The 26,457-nt window shown below is 40.5% G+C and overlaps 1 protein-coding gene across 1 annotated transcript; it reads left to right on the top strand.

Annotated features, from left to right (window-relative positions):
* Positions 1 to 19,832: 19,832 nt before the first annotated feature.
* LOC138998574 (zinc finger protein interacting with ribonucleoprotein K-like) lies at positions 19,833 to 23,907 on the top strand. Its single transcript, XM_070400720.1, has 2 exons — positions 19,833 to 19,953; positions 22,841 to 23,907. Exons 1-2 carry the CDS (start codon positions 19,833 to 19,835, stop codon positions 23,905 to 23,907), a joined length of 1,188 nt encoding a protein of 395 aa, XP_070256821.1.
* Positions 23,908 to 26,457: the final 2,550 nt, after the last annotated feature.

The following is a 26,457-nucleotide window of genomic DNA, read 5'->3' as shown; positions in this document are numbered from 1 at the left end:
ATGTCTCTGATGTTACCATGGCTATGACATCACAATGTCTATGCCATCACAATGGCTATGACATTTAAATGGCTATGACATCAAAATGGCTATGACGTTAAATTTGCAATGACTTAACTCTGTGTCATTATGGTGCCTATGAGTTTACAATGGCTATGAGGTTACAATGGCTATGAGGTTACAATGGCTATGATGTCACAATGGCTATGAAGGCACAATGGTTATGACACTAGAGTTGCTGTGACATTCCTATGGATATGATGTTACAATGGCTACGACATTACAATTGCTATGATATTACAATAGCTATGACTATACAATGGATATGATGTTATACTGGCTATGACTTCACAATGGCTATGTCATCACAATGGCTATGACATAACAATTGCAATGAAGTCACAATTGATAGGACTTCACAAAGATTATGATGTCACAAGGGCTATGATGTTACAATTGCTATGACATCACAATTGCTAAGACGTCACAATGGCTATGACGTAACAATGGCGATGAAGTTACAATGGCTATGCCATCACAGTAGCTATGACGTTACAAGGGTTCTGATGTCACAATGGATATGACATCTCAATTGCTATGCCATCACAATGGCTATGACATTACAATGGCTGTGACATTAAAATGGCTATATCATCCCAATGGCTATTATGTCTCAATAGCTATGATGTCAAATGGCTATGACATTAAATTTGCAATGACTTAAATATGTCTGGTTATTATGCTGCCTACGATGTTTCAATGGCTGTGACATTATAGTGGCTATGACGTTTCAATGGATGTGAAATTAAAGTGGCTATGAGGTTGCAATGACTATGATGTCACAATGACTATGAAGGCACAATGGTTATAACACTAGAGTTGCTATGCCATTACTATGGATGCGATGTTACTATGGCTATGACATTACAATAACTATGACTTTACAATAGCTATGACTTTACAATAGATATGATGTTATAGTGGGTATGATGTCACAATGGCTATGCCATTATGGCTATAACATTACAATGGCTTTGACATCACAACTGCTATGAAGTCACAATTGGTATGACTTCACAATGACTATGATATCACAAGGGCTACTACGTCATAATGTCTTTGATGTTACAATGGCTATTACAAGACAGTGGCAATGACATTACTATCTCTATGACATTATAGTGCCTATCATGTTACAATGGCTGTGACATTAAAGTGGCTATGACATCACAATGTCTATGACATCATGATGGTTATGAAGTCAATGGCAATGACGTTACAATGTCTATGAAACTACAGTGGCTATGACATTACAATATATTTGATGTTATAGTCGCTGTGATGTCACAATGGCTATGCCATTACAATGGTTATGACATTACAATGGCTATGACATCACAATTTCTATGACATCATAGTGGCTATGAAGTTCCAATGGCCATGAGATGACAGTGGCTAGCTAGTTACAATGGCTATGCCATCAGAGTGGCAATGATGTTATAATGACTCTGAAGTTACAATGGCTATGACATCACAATCGCTATGACATCAAAATGGCTATGATGGTAAATTTGCAAGGACTTAACTATGTCTGTGTCATTATGGTGCCTGTGACGTTACAATGGCTGTGACATTATCGTGGCTATGACAATGCAATTCCTGTAGCATTGTAGTAGCTGTGACTTTTCAATGGCTGTGACATTAGAGTGGGTATGACGTCACAATGGCTATGTCATCACTATGGCTATGAGCTTATAATGGCCGTGACATCACAATTGCTATGAAGTCACACTTGAAATGACTTCCCAATTATATGATGTCACAAGGGCTATGATGTTACAATTGCTATCTCACAATTGCTACAACATCACAATGGCTATGACGTTACAATGGCTGTGACCTTATCGTGACTATGACGTTACAAAAGCTATGACATTACAGTGGGTAGGACGTCACAGTGGCTATGACGTTACAATGGCCCTGATGTTATGATGGCTATGACGTGACGATGGCTATATTGAAAATGGCTATGCCGACCCAATGGCTATGATATTACAAATATTATTACTTTACAATGTCTATGACCTTACAAATGGTACGACGTTTCAATGGCTGTGAGATTAACGTGGCTATGAGGTTACAGTGGCCATGACAGCACAATGCCTACATTACAATGGCAATGACGTCCCAATGGTTTTTACACTGCAGTGGCTATGACATTTCAACTGCTATGACATCACAATAGCAATGACGTTAAAATGACTATGATGTTACAGTGGATATGTCTTGAAAATGGTTATAAGTTCACAATGGCTATGATGTTACAGTTGCTATGATGTCACAATGGCTATGACAATACAGTGGCAATGACTCTACTATATCGATGACATTATAGCACCTATGGTATTACAATGGCTGTGACATTATAGTGGCTATGACGTCACAATGTCTATGATATCACGACCACAATGACGTCAATGGAAATGACTTTCAAAGTCTATGAAACTACAGTGGCTATGATATTATAATATATATGATTATATAGTTGCTGTGAGGTCACAATGGCTATGCCATTACAATGGCTATGAAATCAAAATGGCTATGACATCACAATGGCTATGACCTTTGAATGGCTATGACGTCAAAATGGCTATAACTTTAAATTTGCAGTGAATTAACTATGTCTATGTCATTATGGTGCCAATGATGTTACAATGGATCTGACATTATAATAGTTATGACCTCACAATGGCTACGATTTTACGATATATAGGATGTCAGAAAGGCAACGACATTACAATGTCTATCACATTATTGTAGCTATGAAGGTACAATGCCTGTGGCATTATAGTAGCTGTGACTTTTCATTGGCAGTGACATTAAAGTGGCTGTGAGGTTACAATGGTTACGATGTCACAATGCCTATGAAGACACAATGGTTATGACACGAGTTGCTATGCCATTACTATGGATGCGATGATACAATGGCTATGACATTACAATAGCTATGACTTTACAATAGCTATGACTTTAAAATAGATATGATATTATAGTGGCTATGATGACACAATGGCTATGCCAATATGGCTATAACATTTCAATGGCTATGACATCACAATTGCTATGAAGTCACAATTGATATGACTTCACAATTACTATGATACCACAAGGGCTATGATGTTACAACAGGTATGACCTCACAATGGCTAGGACATCACAAAGGCTACAAAGTTACAATGGCTATGTCATCACAGTGGCAATGACGTTACAATTGTTCTGGTTACGATGGCTATGACATCACAATGGATACGCCATCACAATGGCTATGACATTACAATGGCTATGACATCAAAATGGCTATGACATCACAATGGATACGTCATCACAATGGCTATGACATTACCATGGCTATGACATCAAAATGGCTAAGACATCACAATGGCTATGACGTTTCAATGGCTATGACGTCACAATGGCTATGACATTACATTTGCAATCACTTAACTATGTCTTTGCATTATGTTCCCTATGATGTTACAATGGCTGTGACATTTTAGTGGTTTTGATGTCACAATGACTATGATGTCACAAAGGCAATGACGTTACAATGTCTATAATATTGTGCCTATGACGGTACAATACCTGTGGCATTATAGTAGCTATGACGTCACAATGGCTGAAACGTCATGATAGCAATACCATCGCAATTGCTATGAAGTCACAATTGATATGACTTTACAATGACGATAATATCACAAGGGCTATGATGTTACAGTGGCTATGATGTCACAATGGCTATGAGGACACAATGGCTATGACGTTACAATGTCTGTGACACTATTGTGACTATGACTTTACAAAGGCTATGACATAATAGTGGTTATGACCTCACAGTAGCTATGATGTTACCATGGCTCTGATGTTATGATGGCCATGACTTGACAATGGCTATGATGACAATGACTATGCCTACACAGTGGCTAGGATATTACAAATGCTATGAATTTACAATGTATATGACATTACAAAGGTTACGACGTTTCAATGGCTATAACATTAAAGTGGATATGAGGTTAAAATGGCTATGACGTCACAATGCCTAGGACATAACAATGGCTATGACGTCACAATGGCTATTACAAGACAGTGCCAATGACTTTACTATGTCTATGACATTATAGTGCCTATCATGTTACAATGGCTGTGACATTATCGTGGCTATGACATCACAATGTCTATGACATCATGATGGTAATGATGTCAACGGCAATGACGTTACAATGTCTATGAAACTACAGTGGCTATGACATTACAATATATTTGATGTTATAGTCGCTGTGATGTCACAATGGCTATGCCATTACAATGGCTATGACATTACAATGGCTGTGACATCACAATTTCTATGACATCATAGTGGCTATGACGATCCAATGGCTATGAGATCACCGTGGCTATCTAGTTACAATGGCTATGCCATTAGAGTGGCAATGACGTTATAATGACTCTGAAGTTACAATGGCTATGACATCACAATGGCTATAACATTACAATGGCTATGACATCAAAATGACTATGATGGTAAATTTTCAATGACTTAACTATGTCTGTGTCATTATGGTGCCTGTGACGTTACAATGGCTGTGACATTATCGTGGCTATGACCATGCAATTCCTGTGGAATTGTAGTAGCTATGACTTTTCAATGGCTGTGACATTAGAGTGGGTATGACATCACAATGGCTATGTCATCACTATGGCTATGACCTTATAATGGCCTTGACATCACAATTGCTATGATGTCACACTTGATATGACTTCACAATTACTATGATATCACAAGTGCTATGATGTTACAATTGCTATGTCAGAATTGCTACAACGTCCTAATGGCTATGATGTCACAATGGCTGTGATATCGTGACTATGACGTTACAAAAGCTATGACGTTATAGTGGGTAGGACGTCACAGTGGCTATGACGTTACAATGGCTCTGATGTTATGATGGCGATGACGTGACGATGGCTATATTGAAAATGTCTATGCCGACACAATGGCTATGATATTACAAATATTATTACTTTACAATGTCTATGACCTTACAAATGGTACGACGTTTCAATGGCTGTGAGATTAAAGTGGCTATGAGGTTACAGTGGCTATGACGGCACAATTCCTATGACATTACAATGGCAATGACATCACAATGGTTATTACACTGCAGTGGCTGTGACATTTCAACTGCTATGACATCACAATTGCAATGACGTTAAAATGGCTATGATGTTACAGTGGATATGTCTTGAAAATGGCTATAAGTTCACAATGTGTATGATGTTACAAGTGCTCTAACGTCGCAATGGCTATGACAATACAGTGGCAATGACTCTACTATATCGATGACATTATAGTTCCTATGGTATTACAATGGCTGTGACATTATAGGGGCCATGACGTCACAATGTCTACCATGTCACGATGGCAATGACGTGATTGGAAATGACGTTTCAATGTCTATGAAACTACAGTGGCTATGATATTATAATATATATGATTATATAGTCACTGTGATGTCACATGGCTATGCCATCACAATGGCTATGACTTTACAATGGCTATGAAATCACAAAGGCTATGACATTGCAATGGCTACGACATTATAATGGCTATGACGTTACAATGTCTATGACATCAAAATGGCTATGACATCACAATGGCTAGGACGTTTGAATGGCTATGACATCAAAATGGCTATAACTTTAAATTTGCAGTGACTTAACTATGTCTATGTCATTATGCTGCCAATGATGTTACAATGGCTGTGACATTATAGTGGTTATGACCTCACAATGGCTACGATTTTACAATGGATATGATGTCAGAAAGGCAACGATGTTACAATATCTATCACATTATTGTAGCTCTGACGGTACAATGCATGTGGCATTATAGTAGCTGTGACTATTCATTGGCTGTGACATTAAAGTGCCTGTGAGGTTACAATGGCTATGATGTCACGATGGCTATGAAGGAACAATTGTTATGACTCTAGAGTTGCTATGCCATTACTATGGATGCGATGTTACAATGGCTATGACATTACAATAACTATGACTTTACAATACCTATTACTTTAAAATTGATATGATGTTATACTGGGTATGATGACACAATGGCTATGCTATTATGGCTATAACATTACAATGGCTATGACATCACAATTGCTTTGAAGTCACAATAGATATGACTTCACAATGACTATGACACCAGAAGGGCTATGATGGTACAATGGCTATGACGTCGCAAGGGCTACGACGTCACAATGGCTATGACATCACAACGTCTATGACAAGACAGTGGCAATGACTTTTCTATGTGTATGACATTATAGTGCCTAACATGTTACAATAGCTGTGACATTATACTGGCTATGACGTTTCAATGGATGTGAAATTAAAGTGGCTATGAGGTTACAATGACTATGATGTCACAATGACTATGAAGGCACAATGGTTATGACACTAGAGTTGCTATTTCATTATGATGGATGTGATGTTACAATGATTATGACATAACAAATCTATGATATTATAGTAGCTATGACTTACCAAAGATATGATGTTATAGTGGTTATGATGTCACAATGGCTATGCCATTATGGCAATAACATTACAATGGCTTTGACATCACAACTGCTATGAAGTCACAATGGATATGACTTTAAAATGGCTATGACTTCACAATGGCTATGATGTTACAATGGCTATGACGTCACAATGGCTATTACAAGACAATGGAAATGAGGTTACTATCTCTATGACATTATTGTGCCTATCATGTTACAATGGCTGTGACATTATAGTGGCTATGACATCATAATGTCTATGACATCATGATTGTTATGAAGTCAATGGAATGACATTACAATGTCTATGAAACTACAGTGGCTATGACATTACAATATATATGATGTTATAGTCGCTGTGATGTCACAATGGCTATGCCATCACAATGGCTATGACATTACAATGGCTATGACATCATAATTTCTATGACATCACAGTGGCTATGACGTTCCAATGGCCTTGAGATCACAGTGGATATCTAGTTACAATGGCTATGCCATCAGAGTGGCAATGATGTTATAATGACTCTGACATTACAATGGCTATGACATTACAATGGCTATGACATCAAAATGACTATGATGGTAAATTTTCAATGACTTAACTCTGTCTGTGTCATTATGGTGCTGTGACGTTACAATGGCTGTGACATTATCGTGGCTATGACCATGCAATTCCTGTGGCATTGTAGTAGCTATGACTTTTCAATGGCTGTGACATTAGAGTGGGTTTGACGTCACAATGGCTATGTCATCACTATGGCTATGACCTTATAATGACCATGACATCACAATTGCTATGAAGTCACACTTGATATGACTTCACAATTGTATGATGTCACAAGTGCTATGATGTTACAATTTCTATGTCAGAATTGCTACAATGTCACAATGGTTATGACGTTACAATGGCTGTGACATTGTGACTATGACGTTACAAAAGCTATGACATTATAGTGGGTAGGACGTCACAGTGGCTATGACGTTACAATGGCTCTGATATTATGATGGCTATGACGTGATGATGGCTATATTGAAAATGGCTATGCCGACCCAATGGCTATGATATTACAAATATTATTACTTTACAATGTCTATGACCTTACAAATGGTACGACGTTTCAATGGCTGTGAGATTAAAGTGGCTATGAGGTTACAGTGGCTATGATGGCACAATGCCTATGACATTACAATGGCAATGACATCACACTGGTTATTACACTGCAGTGGCTATGACACTTCAACTGCTATGACATCACAATCGCAATGACGTTAAAATGGCTATGATGTTACAGTGGATATCTCTTGAAAATTGCTATAAGTTCACAATGTCTATGATGTTACAGTTTCTATGACATCACTGTGGCAATGGCTCTACTATATCGATGACATTATAGTGCCTATGGTGTTACAATGGCTGTGACATTATAGTGGCTATGACGTCACAATGTCTATGACGTCACGATGGCAATGACGTCCATGGAAATGACGTCTCAATGTCTATGAAACTACAGTGGCTATGATATTATAATATATATGATTATATAGTCGCTGTGATGTCACAATGCCTATGCCATTACAATCAATTGTTCTGAGGTTACGATGGCTGTGACATCACAATGCTATGAAGTCATAATTGATATGACTTCACAATGACTATGATACCACAAGGGCTATGATGTTACAATGGCTATGATGTCACAAGGGCTATGACAAGACAGTGGCAATGACTTTACTATGTCTATGACATTACAGTGCCTATCATGTAACAATGGCTGTGACATTATAGTGGCTACGACGCCACAATGGCTGTGACATTATAGTGGCTACGACGTCACAATATCTATGACGTCATGATGGCTGTGAAGTAAACGGCAATGATGTTACAATGTCTATGAAACTGCAGTGGCTAAGACATTACAATATATGTGATATTATACTCACTATGATGTCACAATGGCCATGCCATTACAATGGCTATATCACAATGGCTATGACATCACAATGGCTATGACGTTTGAATGGCTTTGACTTCAAAATGTCTATGACATTACATTTGCAGTGACCTAACTATGTCTATGTCATTATGGTGCCAATGATTTTACAATGGCTGTGACATTATAGTTGCTATGACCTCACAATGGCTACGATTTTATGATGGATAGGATGTCACAAAGGAAATGACGTTACAATGTCTATCACATTATTGTGGCTATGATGGTACAATGCCTGTGGCATTATAGTAGCTGTGACGTTTCATTGGCTGTGACATTAAAGTGGCTGTGAGGTTACAATGGCTATGATGTCACAATGGCTATGAAAGCACAATTTTATGACACTAGAGTTGCTATTTCATTATTATGGTTGCGATGTTCCAATGGCTAAGACATTACAGTAGCTAAGATATTACAATAGCTATGGCTCTACAATAGATGTTATAGTGGCTATGACGTCACAATGTCTATGCCATTATGGCTATAACATTACAATGGCTATGACATCACAATTGCTATGAAGTCACAATTGATATGATTTCACAATGACTATGATAGCACAAGGGCTATGATGTTACAACTGCTATGACGTCACAATGGCTATGACATCACAAAGGCTACGAAGTTACAATGGCTATGCCATCACAGTGGCTATGACGTTACAATTGTTCTGAGGTTACGATGGCTATGACATCACAATGGATACGCCATCACCATTGCTATGAATGCAATGGCTATGACATCACAATGGCTGACGTTTCAATGGCTATGACTTCACAATGGCTATGACATTACATTTGCAATGACTTAACTATGTCTTTGCATTATGTTCCCTATGATGTTACAATGGCTGTGACATTTTAGTGGTTATGTCACAATGGCTATGATTTCTCGATGGCTATGACGTCACAAAGTCAATGACGTTATAATGTCTATAACATTGTGCCTATGACTGTACAATACCTGTGGCATTATAGTAGCTATGACGTCTCAATGGCTGTGACATTAAAATGCCTATGAGGTTACAATGGCTATGATGTCACAATGGGTATGAAAGCACAATGGTTATGACACTAGAGTGGCTAGGCCATTGCTATGGAAACGATGTTTCATTGGCTATGACATTACTGTATCTATGATATTACAAGAGCTATGACTTTACAATAGATATGATGTTATAGTGGCTATGACATCACAATTTCTATTAGGTCCCAATTGGTAAGACTCCACAATGACTATGATATCACAAGGGCTATGATGTTACAATGGCTATGACGTCACAATGGCTATGACAATAGAGTGGGAATGACTTTACTATGTCTATTACATTATAATGCCTAAGATACTACAATGGCTGTGACATTATAGTGGCTATGACGTCACAATGGCTGCAACGTCATGATGGCAATGACATCGCAATTGCTATGAAGTCACAATTGTTATGACTTCACAATGACTATGATATCATAAGGGCTATGATGTTACAGTGGGTATGACGTCACAATCACTGTGAGGACAAAATGGCTATGACTGTACAATGTCTGTGACATTATTGTGTCTAAGACTTTACAAAGGCTATGACATTATAGTGGTTATGACGTCACAGTAGCTATGACTTTACCATGGCTCTGATGTTATGATGGCCATGACTTGACGATGGCTATGATGACAATGACTATGCCGGCACAATGGCTAGGACATTACAAATGCTATGAATTTACAATGTATATGACATTACAAAGGTTATGACTCTTCAATGGCTATGACATTAAAGTGGCTATGAGCTTTCAATGGCTATGACGTCACAATGCCTAAAAGATAACAATGGCTATGACGTCACAATGGTTGTTACACTAGAGTGGCTATAACATTTCAATTGCTATGACATCAAAACCAATATGACATTAAAAAGACTATGATGTCACAATGGATATGACGTTTCCATGGCTGTGACATTATCGTGACTAGGACGTTACAAAGGCTATCACATTTCAAAGGCTGTGATGTAACAATGGATATGACTTTAAAATGGCTATGACTTCACAATGGCTATGACAAGACAGTGCCAATGACTTTACTATGTCTATGACATTATAGTGCCTATCATGTTACAATGGCTCTGACATTATAGTGGCTATGACGTCACAATGTCTATGACATCACGATGGCAATTATGTAAACGGCAATGACTTTACAATGTCTATGAAAATACAGTGGCTATTACATTAAAAATATATGATTTTATAGTCGTGATGTCACAATGGCTATCTCATCACAATGGCTATGATATTACAATGGCTATGACATCTCAATGGCTATGACATCACAATGGCTATGACATTATAGTGGCTATGACGTTACAATGGCTATGATGTCACAATGCCTATGTAGGCACAATGGTTATGACACTGGAATGGCTTTGCCATTACTATGGATGCACTGTTACAATGGCTATGACCTTTCAATAGCTATGATATTACAATTCCTAAGATTATAAAATGGATATGATGTTACAGTGGCTATGATGTTACAATGGCTATGCCATCACTATGACTATAAGATTACAATGATCATGACATCACAATTGCTATGAAGTCACAATTGATATGACTTCACAATGACTATGATCTCACAAGAGTCATGATGTTACAATAGCTACGACGTCACAATTGCTATGACATTATGATGGCTGTGACATTATCATGACTATGATGTTACAAAGGCTATGACATTATAGTGGGTATGATGTCACAGTGACTATGATGTTACAATAGCTCTGATGTTAGGATGGCTATAACGTGAGGATGGCTATGATGAAAATGGCTAAGCCGACACAATGGCTATGATATCACGAATGCTATGACTTTACAATGTCTACAACCTTTCAATGGCTGGGCCATTAAAGTGGATATGAGGTTAAAATGGCTATGATGGTACAATGGGTATGATTTTAAAATGGCTATGACCTCACAATGGCTATGATGTTACAATGGCTATGACTTCACAATGGCTATGACAATACAGCGGCAATGACTTTACTATGTCTATGACATTACTGCGCCTATCATGTTACTTTGGCTGTGACATTATAGTGGCTATGACGTCACAATGTCTATGACGTCATGATGGCCATAAAGTAAACAACAATGATATTACAACGTCTATGAAACTACAGTGGCTATGACATTTCAATATATGTGATGTTATACTCACTGTGATGTCACAATGGCTATGCCAGCGAAATGTGTATGACATTACAATGGCTATGACATCACAATGGCTATGACATTATAGTGGCTATGATGTTATAATGGCTCTGAGATCATAATTGCTATCTAGTTACAATTTCTATGCCAACAAGGTGGATATGACGTTACAATGGCTCTGTTACCATGGCTATGACATCACAATGTCTATGCCATAACAATTGCTATGACATTTAAATGGCTATGACATCAAAATGGCTATGACGTTAAATTTGCAATGACTTAACTCTGTGTCATCATGGTGCCTATGATGTTACAATGGCTGTGACATTATCGTGGCTATATCGGCACAATGGCAATGATGTCATGAGGGCTATGACATCACAAAGGCAATGACAGTACTATGTCATAGACACTAGAGTGGCTATGACAATACAATGCCTGTGGCATTATAGTTGCTATGACTTTTCAATGGCTGTGACATTAAAGTGGCTATGAGGTTACAATGGCTATGATGTCACAATGGCTATGAAGGCACCATGGTCATGACACTAGAGTTGCTGTGACATTCCTATGGATATGATGTTACAATGGCTATGACATTACAATAGCTATGACTATACAATGGATATGATTTTATAGTGGCTATGACGTCACAATGGCTATGTCATCCCAATGGCTATGACATCACAATTGCTATGAAGTCACAATTTATATGACTTCACAAAGACTATGATGTCACAAGGGCTATGATGTTACAATTGCTATGACATCACAATTGCTAGACGTCACAATGGCTATGACGTAACAATGGCGATGAAGTTACAATGGCTATGCCATCACAGTAGCTATGACATGGCAATGGTTCTGATGTCATAGTGGATATGACATCTCAATTGCTCTGCATAGCTTCAATGGCTATGACATTACAATGGCTGTGACATCAAAATGGCTATAACATCACCATGGCTATTATGTTTCAATAGCTATGATGTCACAATGGTTATGACATTAAATTTGCAATGACTTAAATATGTCTGACATTATGCGGCTTATGATGTTACAATGGCTGTGACATTATAGTGGCTATGACGTTTCAATGGCTGTGAAATTAAAGTGGCTATGAGGTTACAATGACTATGATGTCACAATGGCTATGAAGGCACAGTCGTTATGATACTAGAGTGGCTATGACATTACAATATCTATGATACTACAATAGCTATGACTTTACAATGGACATGATGTTATATTGCCTATGACATCACAATTGCTATGAAGTCAGAATTGATATGACTTCACAATGACCATGATGTCACAAGGGCTATGATGTTACAATGGCTGTGACATTATAGTGAGTATGACGTTACAAAGGCTATGACATTATAGTGGCTATTACGTCACAGTGGCTATGACGTCATGGTGGCCATAAAGTAAGCAGCAATGATGTTTCAATGTCTATGAAACTACCGAGGCTATGACATTACAATATATATGATGTTCTAGTTGCTGTGATGTCCCAATGGCTATGCCATCACAATGGCTATGACATTGCAATGGCTATGACATCACAATGGCTATGACATTATAGTGGCTATGATGTTACAATGGCTATGACATCACAATTGCTATCTAGCTACAATGGCTATGCCATCACAGTGGCTATGCCGTTACAATGGCTCTGACGTTACGATTGCTATGATATCACAACGGCTATGCCATCACAATGGCTATGACATTACAATGGCTATAATATCAAAGGGGCTATGACATCACAATGGCTATGACATTTCAATTGCTATGACGTTTCAATGGCTATGATGTCACAATGGCTATGATTAAATTTGCAATGACTGTCACTTCTAGCAGAAAAATCTGGAAGCACTTAAAGTGCCACTGTTGCTGTCCATCTCTGCTATATGTAGGAGGCATCTACATGATGGATTCCTTTTATACCAGTCCCAGGAGAACCAGGGAGGACATGTAGTATGACCAAGAAAGATACCTTCTTTAGTATAATCTACCAAAGCTTTGGGGCTGTTTGTTATCCACAACAATATCTAGCCCAATGATGGCTGTATTTAGCCAATGAAAGCCCAGGACAGGTGTATTTACTTGTGGTGATTGGCTTGTGTATTACTTTCAGCTTCTTTCTCAAGGTGGGCATTTTGAACTCTTTGTTCTGTTAACATATTCGTAGGCTCCAGCGCTGGATCACAAGAGGATGAGGCATCAGAGGCAGTGTTCCCCTTGTGCTATGGTTTGTCTGTAGCTTGGTGAGCAGCCACGGCCAGTATTGAGGCCTATGTGCCTCCCTGATTCTGTTTTGCTTGCAGAGTTCTATTCAGCCTCATTCCATTTACCCTCCATCCTTGGGTGCCTGTCAGGTCCTGAAGCCAAGGTCACAGCATCCAGAACAGTGATGTGTGTGATACATGGTGTAATGGAAGAAAGAGAGTGACAGGCTGCAGTGCCACCCTGTATGGTTTTGGTTGGTGTGGCTGAGATGAAAGAATTCAGGAATCCTGGGCTTGTTTTGTATCTAAAGGCAACAAAGTAAACAAGGCGAAATATTGCGTGAGAAGTTTTAGTTTCATTCTCAGGAACCGAGGGCCTTCGATGGTGGAGAATAAAAGAGGGACATTATCTGTAGTAGGGTTCTAAATTTCCCAACTGCTCAGGGGAACAAGAAACTAGAAGGGAAAAGATACCAGTAGGGGGCAGGAATGAGAAGTCCTTTGAAAGATAGCAAACTAGGCAAGCGTGTGCCTTTGGGACTGAGGCCCTGATGTAATGTGCTCATCTCCAGGTCATCTGGCTCTGGGCCCAGGGAAAGGTACTGAGTGGCCAGAGCCCATGGATCCTGGCAGTGTTTGCAAGGCTCTCAACAGACCTTTACTTTCCACAAATTCCTACAAATGCAACATCACTTAGGGCAGTGGTCGTCAAACTGCATCTCGCGAGCCATATGTGGCTCTTTGGCCCCTTGAGTGTGGCTCTTCCACAAAATACTGACTTCTGTGCATGGGCCACAAAGTTTCAATCGCACTGTACATGTGCGCCCGCATGTGGTGTTTTGTGGAAGAGCCACACTCAAGGGGCCGAAGAGCCACATGTGGCTCGCAAGCCGCAGTTTGCCGACCACTGGCTTAGGGGTACTGGTTTGTGGAGCTTATTTCAGGGCCTCACACTCTTGTGGCCTCTGAGATAGTGGAGTCCTGGGACTCTGCTGCCACTCCCCCAGCCTTTGGGCCTGGGAAGCTTGAACAAACACTAAGCCCAGATCCTAAGTCCAGGTCTAGGGTTGTATGAAGTGCTCCCTGATTTTGGCAATTAGAGGAATGAGATGTGGGAGGTCCTCCCATAATGTGTGAACACATGGAGGAAAGACCAGACCAGTTCAGGGACTGGCAGGCATCCTCTTTTTAAAAAGAGGGAAGTAGCCCTAACCAGGTTGGCTAAGTGGATAGAGCATCAGCCTGCGGACTGAAGAGTCCCAGGTTTGATTCCGGTCAAGGGCATCTACCTTGGTTGCAGGCACATCCCCAGTAGGGACTGTGCAGGAGGCAGCTGATCGATGTTTCTCTCATTGATGTTTCTAACTCTCTATCTCTCTCCCCTCCTCCCAGTAAAAAATCAATAAAATATAAAAAAGTCTTTAAAAAAATAAAGTAAAATAAATAAAAAGAGGGAATTATTAAAAATGGGAGAAAATCAGGTCTAGAGGAGCTTTGTGACAACTTTGGAGTCTGCTCTACAGGTGATGGGAGCATGGCAGATTTGCAACAGTGGTGGCAGGTGATCTGACCGAGATCTCTGTGAAGCTTCTTATTTCCCCTTCAATTTTGAATGATAGCCTTGCTGGATAGAGTATTCTTGGATTCAGTCCTTTGCTTTGCATCACTTTGTAGATTTCCGTCCATTCTTTTCTGGCCTGATGTGTTTCTGTTGAGAAATCATTTGATAATCTAATGGGAGATCCCTTGTATGTTACTTTCCGTCTCTCTCTTGCAGCCTGTAAGATTCTCTCTTTATCCTGAACATTTGCCATGGTAATTATGATGTGTCTTGGTGTGGGTCTTTGCGGGTTCACCTTGTTTGGGACTCTCTGGGCTTGTGTGACTTTTTTCTTCCCCACCTCAGGGAAGTTTTCTGATATTATTTCTTCGAATAGGTTTTCTAATCCATGTTCATCTTTCTGTTGTTCTGGCACCCCTATTATTCGTATGTTGTTTAGTTTCATGTTGTCCCAAAGCTCCCTTAGGCTCTCCTCCTGTCTTTTAATTTTTTTCTCCATTTGCAGTACAGTTTGAGTGTGTTTTGCTTCCTTGTCTTCTAACTCACTAATTCGGTCCTCCGCTTCTCCCAGTCTACTGTTGATACTTTCAATGGTGTTTTTTATTGCAGCTATGTCGCTCTTCATTTCTTCTTGGGACTTACTTAAGTTGTTGATTTTTTCATCTGTTTCTTCTAGCTTCTTGCATAAGTAGTTGATTTTTTCATCTGTTTCTTCTTGCTTCTTGAACATCCGGTGCATGTACTCTAGGAACCTTATTCTGAATTCTTTTTCCGTCATGTTGCATATCTCTGTCTCACTTAGCTGCTTTTCTGGCGAGTCCTCCTTTTCTTTCCTTTGGGGGTTTCTTTTTCTACCCATGTTTGATCTCACTGACATGACTAGTTGTTGAGTCGTTCAGTGGCTGGACCCTGGGTGGCAGTGGCTGCTCCCTGGGTAGCAGTGGCTCCTCAGGTTGTGGTTGCTCCTTGGGCGGTTGTGGTAGCAGCGGCTCCTCTGTTGATAGCAGAGCCTCTGGTGGGTGCTGTTCACAGCTGTGGTGGCTCTTCTGGCTGGTGGAGGGAGGCTTAACACACAGCAACTGTTCCCCAGGCAGAGCGTGTGGTGATCAGGAGGCCGCTGTTGCTTGAATCTGCTTTCCGTGGAGGGATGCAGGTCTCCTCTGGGCTCTTGCAGTCGCGCTGCTTTGGAGTCGTTGCCTCCGGGTTAGTAGCCAATCTCTGGATGCGGATAACAGCTACACAAGATGGCGCGGTCTCGCCGCTGCGCTGGCGCCCAGGAGGAGGTTTCAGCCTCAATCTCTAACCATCCCCATTTTTTAGGAGTTCTCTGTCTTTCCTGGCTGCAAACTGTCTCTCAGCTGAGCCTCCTTAGCTTGATTGGGCTGATTGTTACCCGTTTCAGCTGCTCGCCCTTATCTGCTCCGGGACAAAGCACCAACACATCCGTCTAAGCCTCCGCCATTTTTTCCCTCTGACCCAGATCTCATTAGACTCCTTGTGGCTACAGCATGATGAACAATATGCCTGTGAGGTAGGAGATAGAAAGACTAGGAAGGAAGCAGCTGTGATAGACTGGGTGAGTGTGATGGTAATTGGCTCATGATGGTGGCTGTGGAGATGGAAGGAGCAGTGGCATTCCGGATCGGTGATTTAGGTGTGGCCACCTGGATTTTCTAATGTTGGGGTTGAGAGAGACAGAGAGGTAATAGTCAGAGTTGACATTAAGGCTTGGATTTAGCACCTGAATGTATGAAAGTACCATAAACTCAGATGGAGAAATTCGTAGTAGGAAGTGTTATGTTCATAGGAGATACAAAAACTTTTATTTTCTGGCCTGTTAGGGTATTTCAGAGAGCAGTTCAAGAGCGTCTAGAATTCTGATGAGCAGTTCAATAGGAATACTTCCTTAAATGTAGTGGAAAATGTATAGACCAGATAGGAGGTGTAGATCACCATTTTCTGTTTGTTTGTTTTGAATTGGATGCCAAAGAATATTGTAAGTAAGATGAGACTGTGGTTGGTGTTTTTTTTCTAAACACTTACTGGGGTTTCTGATTACCATTGCTGTGGCTGAGTTGCTGCAGTCAGTTTGGTGGGATTGCTTAGGGCCATGGCTTGAGAGCCACATGTGGCTTTTTGGCCTCTTGAATGTGGCTCTTCCTAAGCCTAGGAGTACCCTAATTAAGTTAATAACAATGTACCTACCTATATAGTTTAAGTTTAAAAAAATTGGCTCTCAAAAGAAATTTCAATCATTGTACCATTGATATTTGGCTCTGTTGACTAATGAGTTTGCCGACCACTGGCTTAGGGGCATGAGTGATCCTCTCAGAGACTCACTGGGCATGGTTAGAGGGCCATAAGTGATGAAAGGTTGTGACTGGTGAAGAGACATCAAGTGCAGTAACAGTGAAGGTGAGCTCTGAATATCTGAGATCTCCTGTGGTTCACGTTAGGTGAGGTTGAAGGAAAAAAATCAAGCAGGGACAGAGGCCTTCATAGCAGGACACAACCCTTCCTCTATGGTTGTGGACTATGATTTACAGGTAGTACATCACTCAGTTTTAATTTTCTAGGCATTCTCTGGGTCACACATACTCAATAATGTGTATGAGGCCAAGGAGATGACATGGGTGCTTAGGCTGTGGGAGTGCTGGTGTGAGACAAGTGTGGTCGAAAAAAATGGTGTGCACTTGGAGAGGGTATGTGAATTCAAGGCTGCAGGGCCCTGACATTAACATAAGAATGAAAGAAGGGTGAGTCCATTTCTGGTGGGGACTGAATGATATATGGGGAATTTTAGGGTAATTCCTAAAAAGAACATTTGTTGTGGTTTGACATGCCAGATGAAGAGCTTAAACTATATATGCTTAACTGCCATTTCTTGTTGAGGGCTGACTCACTGATCAATAGGAATGAGATAGCAGACATCAGTGTCACCTATGCTTGAAAATCTCCACTGGCACCCTAACCGGTTTGACTCAGTGGATAGAACATTGGCCTGCGAACTCGAGTCCCAGGTTCGATTCCGGTCAAGGGCATGTACCTTGGTTGCGGGCACATCCCCAGTAGGAGGTGTGCAGGAGGCAACTGATCAATGTTTCTCACTCATCGATGTTTCTAACTCTCTGTCCCTCTCCCTTCCTCTCTGTAAAAAAAATCAATAAAATATATTCTTTAAAAAAAAAGAAAATCTCCACTGGCATGAGGAAGGGAGACGGTAAGAGGGAAATACATTATAGAGATAATCAATTAGAATTTTGAAAAACAAGCTAATTGGTTTGGATTAGCACCTGAATGTATGAAAGCACCATAAACTCAGATGGAGAAATTCGTAGTAGGAAGTGTTACGTTCATAGGAGAATCATCTCTTTTATTATTTACCTTGAAATAATAATGCATGTGAAGCATTGAATCCAGGGACTGGCACATGTAGTAAACATTTGGACTGAGGCCCTGGGAATGAAGCTGTCACTTCCAGCAGAAAAATCTGGAAGCACTAAGGGCCTCAGTCCAAATTTTACCTTATATGAGGACACTTCACAGTTGAACATTTGCAGAACAATACATTTTAACATTTTAGAACAATGCAAGCTAATTAGGAAACAACCTGTCGTTTTCACAGCATATTTGTGTGAAAAGAGCAAGGAACATCCCCAGTAGGGAGTATGCAGAGCAAGTGAAGTTGTGCCTCTTGGAATGAAGCTGCATGAGAGGAGTGTGGTTCAAAGAATTCTGTGGGAAAAAAATGATGCAGTGAAATGTAATGGCCTCAGCAATCTGGGTTTGGACTCAGAAGGCTGAAGTGTGACACCATGTTTTTTGGTGTCCTGGAGGGAAAATTGAGAGAAAAAAAGCATATTACTTAAAAAGACCAGTGACAAATCACTCACACTCCCTTTATGTGCAACAGCTGTCATTACCCTAACACGTGACACCCACTGTTATCGAGTAGGGGCAATGTGACTCACATTGAGACCCAGAGTACCGGTATCTTCTATCTGCTCAACTGTCTTTATTGTTGTGGGAAGACACAGCATCAGAAGGAATGTAAGGAGAGTTTGACTTTGATGGGACCAAGGCCTGCTATCTTCTCTGATGTGAGGAGTAGAGGGAGCAGATGGATGTGGTGGGGTAAGAGTTTGACAGACATGGAATATTAGGAGAGAATCTGATCATGGTCTGTACTGTCCCCACTATGACAGGATATGAACTTTGAGGACGTGGTCATTGCCTTCTCTCAGGAGGAGTGGAGGCTTCTTGATGAGGTTCAGAGACATCTGTACTGTGATGTGATGCTGGAAATGTTTGCACTTGTAGCATCTGTAGGTAAGACCTTCACATCTCTCCTTGTGTCCTGAGGCGATGTTCTCTCTTACTTTATTCTCCAGGCATATCACTCTATCTCTCACAGCCAGACCATGGGTTCTGCAAATATTCCTCACTGTCTTTTCAAATGTGCTATGGCTGCCAGTGCTGAGCACTGTAGAGAGCCCTGAGCAATAGACTCCACAAACTTCTCTGACAACATTTGCCTCAGGAAGTGCAGGAAATTTCTGGAAGTCAGGGGTCTTACAGACAGCTTAATGGATCGCACCTGCTGTTTCTCTTCCTGGGAAGGTGACTGTATTTGGATCCATGGCTTCTACCTCTGCTCCTTTCCTATAGCTAAACTCCTGGGTGACTGTCTGTGCCAGACTATGGTCTTTATTTGCATGAACCATGGGCTATTCTTGTAAGACCCTCCTTCATACCAGGAACCAGCTCTTTCCCATCAGTGTTCAGATGCAAGTGCCACTGGCTACATCACATTCCTACCTTATCTTTTACCTACTTTACTCTATCTGACATGTCACTTCACCTGTGACTTCCTGGCTTTGTGCTATGTTAACATTGTGGCATTTTTACATCACCCGTTCCTCTGGATTGCTGCCTCTGCAGTATTCTTTAACACAGACTTACACATGTGTTATGAAGTGCACACATATGCTTAAGTAGGTTTCAAACACCAGCTACTCATTTATTGAATTTTTCTTTAAATAAGACATAAGCAAAATTCTGCACAGTTTGCCTATGTCACCTGCAGACAAGCCCTACTGAACACTGTTAGCCTAAGAAAGGGCTGGAATTCTTACCTCTCTCCCATGTGGTGCTTTTCATCTTTGTGTCATATTCCCGGGGTAGTCTTCCTTCTTTTATGATCTGCAGAGGCCCAGAACTTCACAGAAGCCTCTTATTTTTTTTTAATTAAATTTTTATTGTTCAGATTACATTTGTTCCTATTCCCCCCCCCCCCATAACTCCCCTCCTTCCAGTTCCCGCCCCACCCTCTGCCCTCACTCCCCACCAACTGTCCTCATCCATAGGTGCACGATTTTTGTCCAGTCTCTTCCCGCATCTCCCATTCCCCTTTCCCCACCAAGAACAGTCAGTCCATTCCCTTTCTATGTCCCTGATTCATTATAATCACCAGTTCATTCTGTACATCAGATTATTTATTCACTTGATTCATAGATTCACTTGTTGATAGATGCATGTTTGTTGTTCATAATTTGTATCTTTACCTTTTTCTTCTTCTTCCTCTTCTTAAAGGATACCTTTCAGTATTTAGTATAATACTGGTTTAGTGGTGATGAACTCCTTTAGCTTTTCCTTATCTGTGAAGCTCTTTATCTGACCTTCAATTCTGAATGACAGCTTTGCTGGATAAAGTAATCTTGGTTGTAGGTTCTTGGTATTCAGCACTTTGAATATTTCTTGCCATTCCCTTCTGGCCTGCAAAGTTTCTGTTGAGAAATCAGCTGACAGTCGTATGGGTATTCCCTTGTAGGTAATTGAGTCTCTTTCTCTTGCTGCTTTTAAGATTCTCTCTTTGTCAAAGTTTGCTCAATGACTTTGCTCTTGGCATTTTAATGATGATGTGTCTTGGTGTGGTCCTCTTTGGATTCCTTTTGTTTGGGGTTCTCTGCGCTTCTTGGACCTGTAAGTCCATTTCTTTCACCAGGTGGGGGAAGTTTTCTGCCATTATTTCTTCAAATAGGTTTTCAATATCTTGCTGTCTCTCATCTTCTGGCACTCCTATAATTCTGATATTAGTCTGCTTGAAGCTGTCCCAGAGGGTCCTTACACTATCTTCACACTTTCGGATTCTTTTTTCATTTTGCTTTTCCAGTTGGGTGTTTTTTCCTTCTTCAAATTTCAAATCATTGGCTTGATTCTTGTGCTCCTCTGGTCTGCTATTGGGTATAATATTCTTTATTTCAGTCCGTGTATGCTTACTTTCTAATTTCTTTATCGTAGCATCGAGGGTCTCATTAGTTTTCGTGAGGCTCTGCTCAAGTTTATTGCAAGCCCTCAAAATTGCGATTTTTAGCTCTATATCCTCCATTTCTGTCATGTTTTTTTGTCTCCGCATCTTTTATGCTTTCTTGGTGCACCCCCTTGTGGTCTTTGTGTGCAGTCTTGTTCTAGTTAAGCCTTAATTGTTGTAGTTAATACTAGAGGGATTTGACCACCAGGCCGACTGGCTGTGGGAATCAGCTGTGTGGAAAACTTCTGTCCTCTGGGGAGGTGCTAATCTAGCCTTTGCCTGAGGCGATTGGCAAAAGGCTCTGTGCAGGGCTTGGGGGGAGGGAGCAGCTATGGCTGCTCTCAGTCCGTCCCCAGGGGCTCTGCCTCTCTGTCCCAGCAACCGCTGCAAAACTCGGAGGGACCGTAGCCAGACAGTCCCGCTTCTCCCATTTGAGTCTGGGTTCCTAGAGACTCGCCCGGATCTGTAGCCCAGAGTCTGAGACTCCCTCCTGATTGAAAACGACAACCGCGCCCTCAGCCACCAGCCCTCTTTATGTGCGCACCACCGCACCACCGTACCTTTAAATTTTCCACACTGCGCCTCCTCTGAGCCTCGTAATGCTGTTGTTTTTCCTTCTAGTTGAAGAGTCTCTCCTCAGCCAGCCTTACTGTGGTTCTGGTTGATGTCCGTTCCGTCTTTTAGTTGTATTTTTGAAGTGGTTTTTTGCGGCAGCAGTCTCCGGTGTTTACCTATGCCGCCATCTTCGATTCTCCCCACAGAAGCCTCTTATTAATGCTTCCTGCACATGTCTTCTTTTCTGAAAATTGCATGGAGCCCAGCTGTCATGCGCCACCTACTTTGTAATGGAACTTTCCCCTGTTCCTGCAGTCTTCATTCATTTCCTCACCTTTTTTCTGTTTTCAGGTTGTTGGCATAAAATGGATAATGAGGAGGCCGATTCTGATCAGAGTGTTTCTGTTCAAGGAGAGTCACGTGTCAGGGCTTCTAAGACAGCTCCAGCAACCCAGAAGTCGTATTCCTGTAAGCGGTGTTTCTCAGTGTTAAAAGATATTTTGCACCTGACTCAGCCACAAGTGGAATACTTTGAGCACAAATGCTTCTTCAGTGAGGCATGTGTGAGAGACTTCTGTTTCAGTGAAAACCCTCACCATCAACAGAAGGATGTCAGTGGAGAGACATCCTGCAAAGAAGCTATGGACAGGCCCTCGTTTGTGACCAGGTGCAGCTTCTACTTCTCAGAGGTGCCTTCGAAGAGCAAGGAGGTTGGGAAAGACATCCAAGCTCCCTCAGAGCTTCTCCAGCCCCAGGCTTCTCAGAACACTAAAGAACCACACTGTGGCAGTGAGGTTTCACAAGAATATCTCAGTGGAAAATGTCATCACCAGTGGGCTGAATGTGAAATAGCTGCCAGACAGAAACAGAAAGTTGTTGAATCTCAGGATGTCTGTTCTGGAGAACTGGTTTATGAGTGTGACACATGTAGGAAAGTTTTCAGACGAAACTTTAACCTCATTATACATAAGAGAGTTCACACTGGAGAAAAGCCATATGAGTGTACAGACTGTGGGAAGTCCTTCAGTAACAGTTCCACCCTCATTCAACATCAGAGAAGTCACACTGGAGAAAAGCCTTATAAATGTAGTGAATGTGGGAAGTCTTTCAGATATAAGTCTTATGTCAATCAACAACAGCGAGTTCACACTGGAGAAAAGCCATATGAGTGTACAGGTTGTGAAAAGTCCTTCCATGAGAGTTCTACCCTCATTCGCCATCAGAGAATTCACACTGGAGAAAAGCCTTATGTGTGTAGTGATTGTAGAGAACCTTTCAGATATAGGTCTGATGTCAATAAGCACCAGCAAGTTCACACTGGAGAAAAGCCATATGAATGTACAGATTGTGGGAAGCGATTCCGTAAGAGTTCCACCCTCATTCAACATCAGAATTCACACTGGAAAAAAGCCTTATGAGTGTACAGATTGTGGGAAATCATTTACCCAAAAATGTAACCTTATAAGACAGCTGAGACTTCACAGTGGAGAAAAGCCTTAAATGATTAGGGAATGTTTCCTTTTTCTTACTCAGAATAACAACACTGAAGTTGACGTTTCAGTGCACTGGATGACACCCACCCAGATGAGGTACATGGTTAAAGCAGAGTTTATTCTGCTATATTTACGTATTATTTATTTTTCATACCAACAACTCTAATCCTACATTTCCCACACTCTACATTTTCCTCCCTCCCTTTTATAATCTCTCTTTCTGACTTTCCCAGTCTTCCATGCAATCATTCATTTTCCATCTTTAGATTAGTTCATATTTTTTTATAATTTTTTTGTGCACTATAAGGTGTATACTTTTTTTTAACAAATACTGCTTTCCTTAATGCCACAGATATTTTGAGATCCAATACAAATTTATTATGTGAATATTGAATTTGTTTTATTGCTGAGTATTGTGTTCTATTGATAACAACTTTATATATTGATCTCTCTGTAAAATTGGTTATTTCCAGATTTGGGGTATTATAAATAAATCTGTTTGGAATATTTGTGTTCAGTTATTTAATAGATCTTTTACTAGTCAAACATTTGCAATCTAGGTTAATATTTCACATTTTAATGTCTGCAGAACTGTGATCTAAAATGGTCATGCACTTTGCCTTCCCACCCAGGCACAGTATATAAAAATTCCAGTTTTTTCAACCCTGCCATCACATTTGGTGGTTAATCCTTTTAAATGGTAGGCCTGGAATTGCCTATATGTGAAATTGCTTTCGTTTTAATTCTATTCCATAAGAATTTTTGATGGTGAACATTTTTTTATATTGTCTTTATCTCCTTTGTTAAAATGTTGGCTCAGGATTTTTGCCTTTTTAAAAATAACTTATTATTTTAACCTATATGAGGACACTTCACAGTCTGAGATATATATTTGAATTTCACTCATTCCTCTATAACTCAACTGACTTCTTTCCTGTATGAAACTATAGGTTTTTAATACCGTAAGGAAAACTGATTTTCTCAATTTTTATTCTATGTACAATTTAAGCCCACGTGTACCTTATACTTACAGGTTTTATATGCATGGTTAACATTCTCCACCATTCTTCTATAAGTCTAAGCATTCAAAAATACATTAAGTGAATTCTAAGTTCATAGTCTTTGTTAATTTCCATCATATAAATACCCTCATTGTGGTTAGTTTTAAACTGCCAAAATGATGGCACTGAACAAGGATATATTTCAGTAGCAAATCATTATATTTTACTAGAGGCCCAGTTTACGAAATTTGTGTACAGGGCAGTGGGGAGGGAGCAGGTCCCTCAGCCCGGCCTGCACCCTTTCACAATCCAGGACCCCTCCGGGGATGTCCAACTGCCAGTAAGGTCCAATTGGGCCTAAACTGGCAGTTGGGCATCCCTATTGCAATCCAGGACTGCTGGCTCCTAACTGCTTGCCTGCCTGCCTGCCTGATCGCCCCTAAACCCTCTTCCTGCCTGCCTGATGCCCTTAAATGCTTGCCTTCCTGCCTGAGTGCCCCTAACCACTCTTCAATCCTGATATTATGACCTCTGAAATAGTGGTGTCCTGGGACTGTCTTACATCTCTTCTAGTCCTTGGACCTGGGACACTGGAACCTCTTATTAATCTTTCCTGTACACTGCTTACTTTCAGACAATTGAATGGAAACAGTGTATTTTGTAGAATACATGTTTGAATCAGATCATCCCCATGGGACCACAGTCAACATTCATTTCCTTATCATTCTGTGTTTTTAGGTTTTTGTCAGAAAATGGAAGATAAGGTGGCAACTTCTGTGTAGAGTGTATCTGTGGAAGGACAGTCACAGGTCAGGGCTTCTAACACAGCTCCAGCAAGCCAGAAAGCCCTTCTGTGTAAGTGTTTTTTCTCAGTGGTAAAATATACCCTGCACCTGACTTAGTTAGAAGCAGCATTCTTTGGGGATTCATGTGTGAAAGTGTTCTCTTTGTATGACAAGCCTCACCAGTAATCAACACCAGAGTATTCATATGGGAGAAAAGCCATATCAGTGTACTGATTGTGGAATGTTCTTTAGAAAAAAAGTTACCCTAATTCAGCACCACAGAGTTCACATTGGAGAAAAGCCTTAGGAGTGTAGTGATTGTGGGAAGTACTTCCGTGATAGCTCTAACCTCATTAAACACCATAGAGTTCACACAGGAGAAAAGCTTTAAATGGGCAGGGAGTATTTTAGCCAAGAAGTGCTACCTCTGTCAGGGACATTGTGCTTCTCACATCATGTGATGAATTGTTTCAGATTCCAATTCACTAACTTGCAAACCTCTTGCTGTCCTTTGCTCTGGTTTATGATCTTTTTGTAAAGGTGTTTTTTCTTTTGTACCATTAGTTTTGTTGGTTCTATTCACACCCTGAGATAAATGGAAAAACTTGTGATCTGTCAGCATGTAGGGTAAACAAATAGAGAGGCTCCTAAACTTTCTGTGCTTTGGAAGGCACAGCATGATAACAGAA

The sequence above is a fragment of the Myotis yumanensis genome, unplaced genomic scaffold (assembly GCF_028538775.1).
Source record: "Myotis yumanensis isolate MYYU_CA2020_CCGP unplaced genomic scaffold, mMyoYum1.0.hap1 SCAF_20, whole genome shotgun sequence".
Classification (NCBI taxonomy): Eukaryota; Metazoa; Chordata; class Mammalia; order Chiroptera; family Vespertilionidae; genus Myotis; species Myotis yumanensis.
The sequence above is the reverse complement of the archived record's forward strand: the minus strand, read 5'-3'. Positions and strand labels throughout refer to the sequence as shown.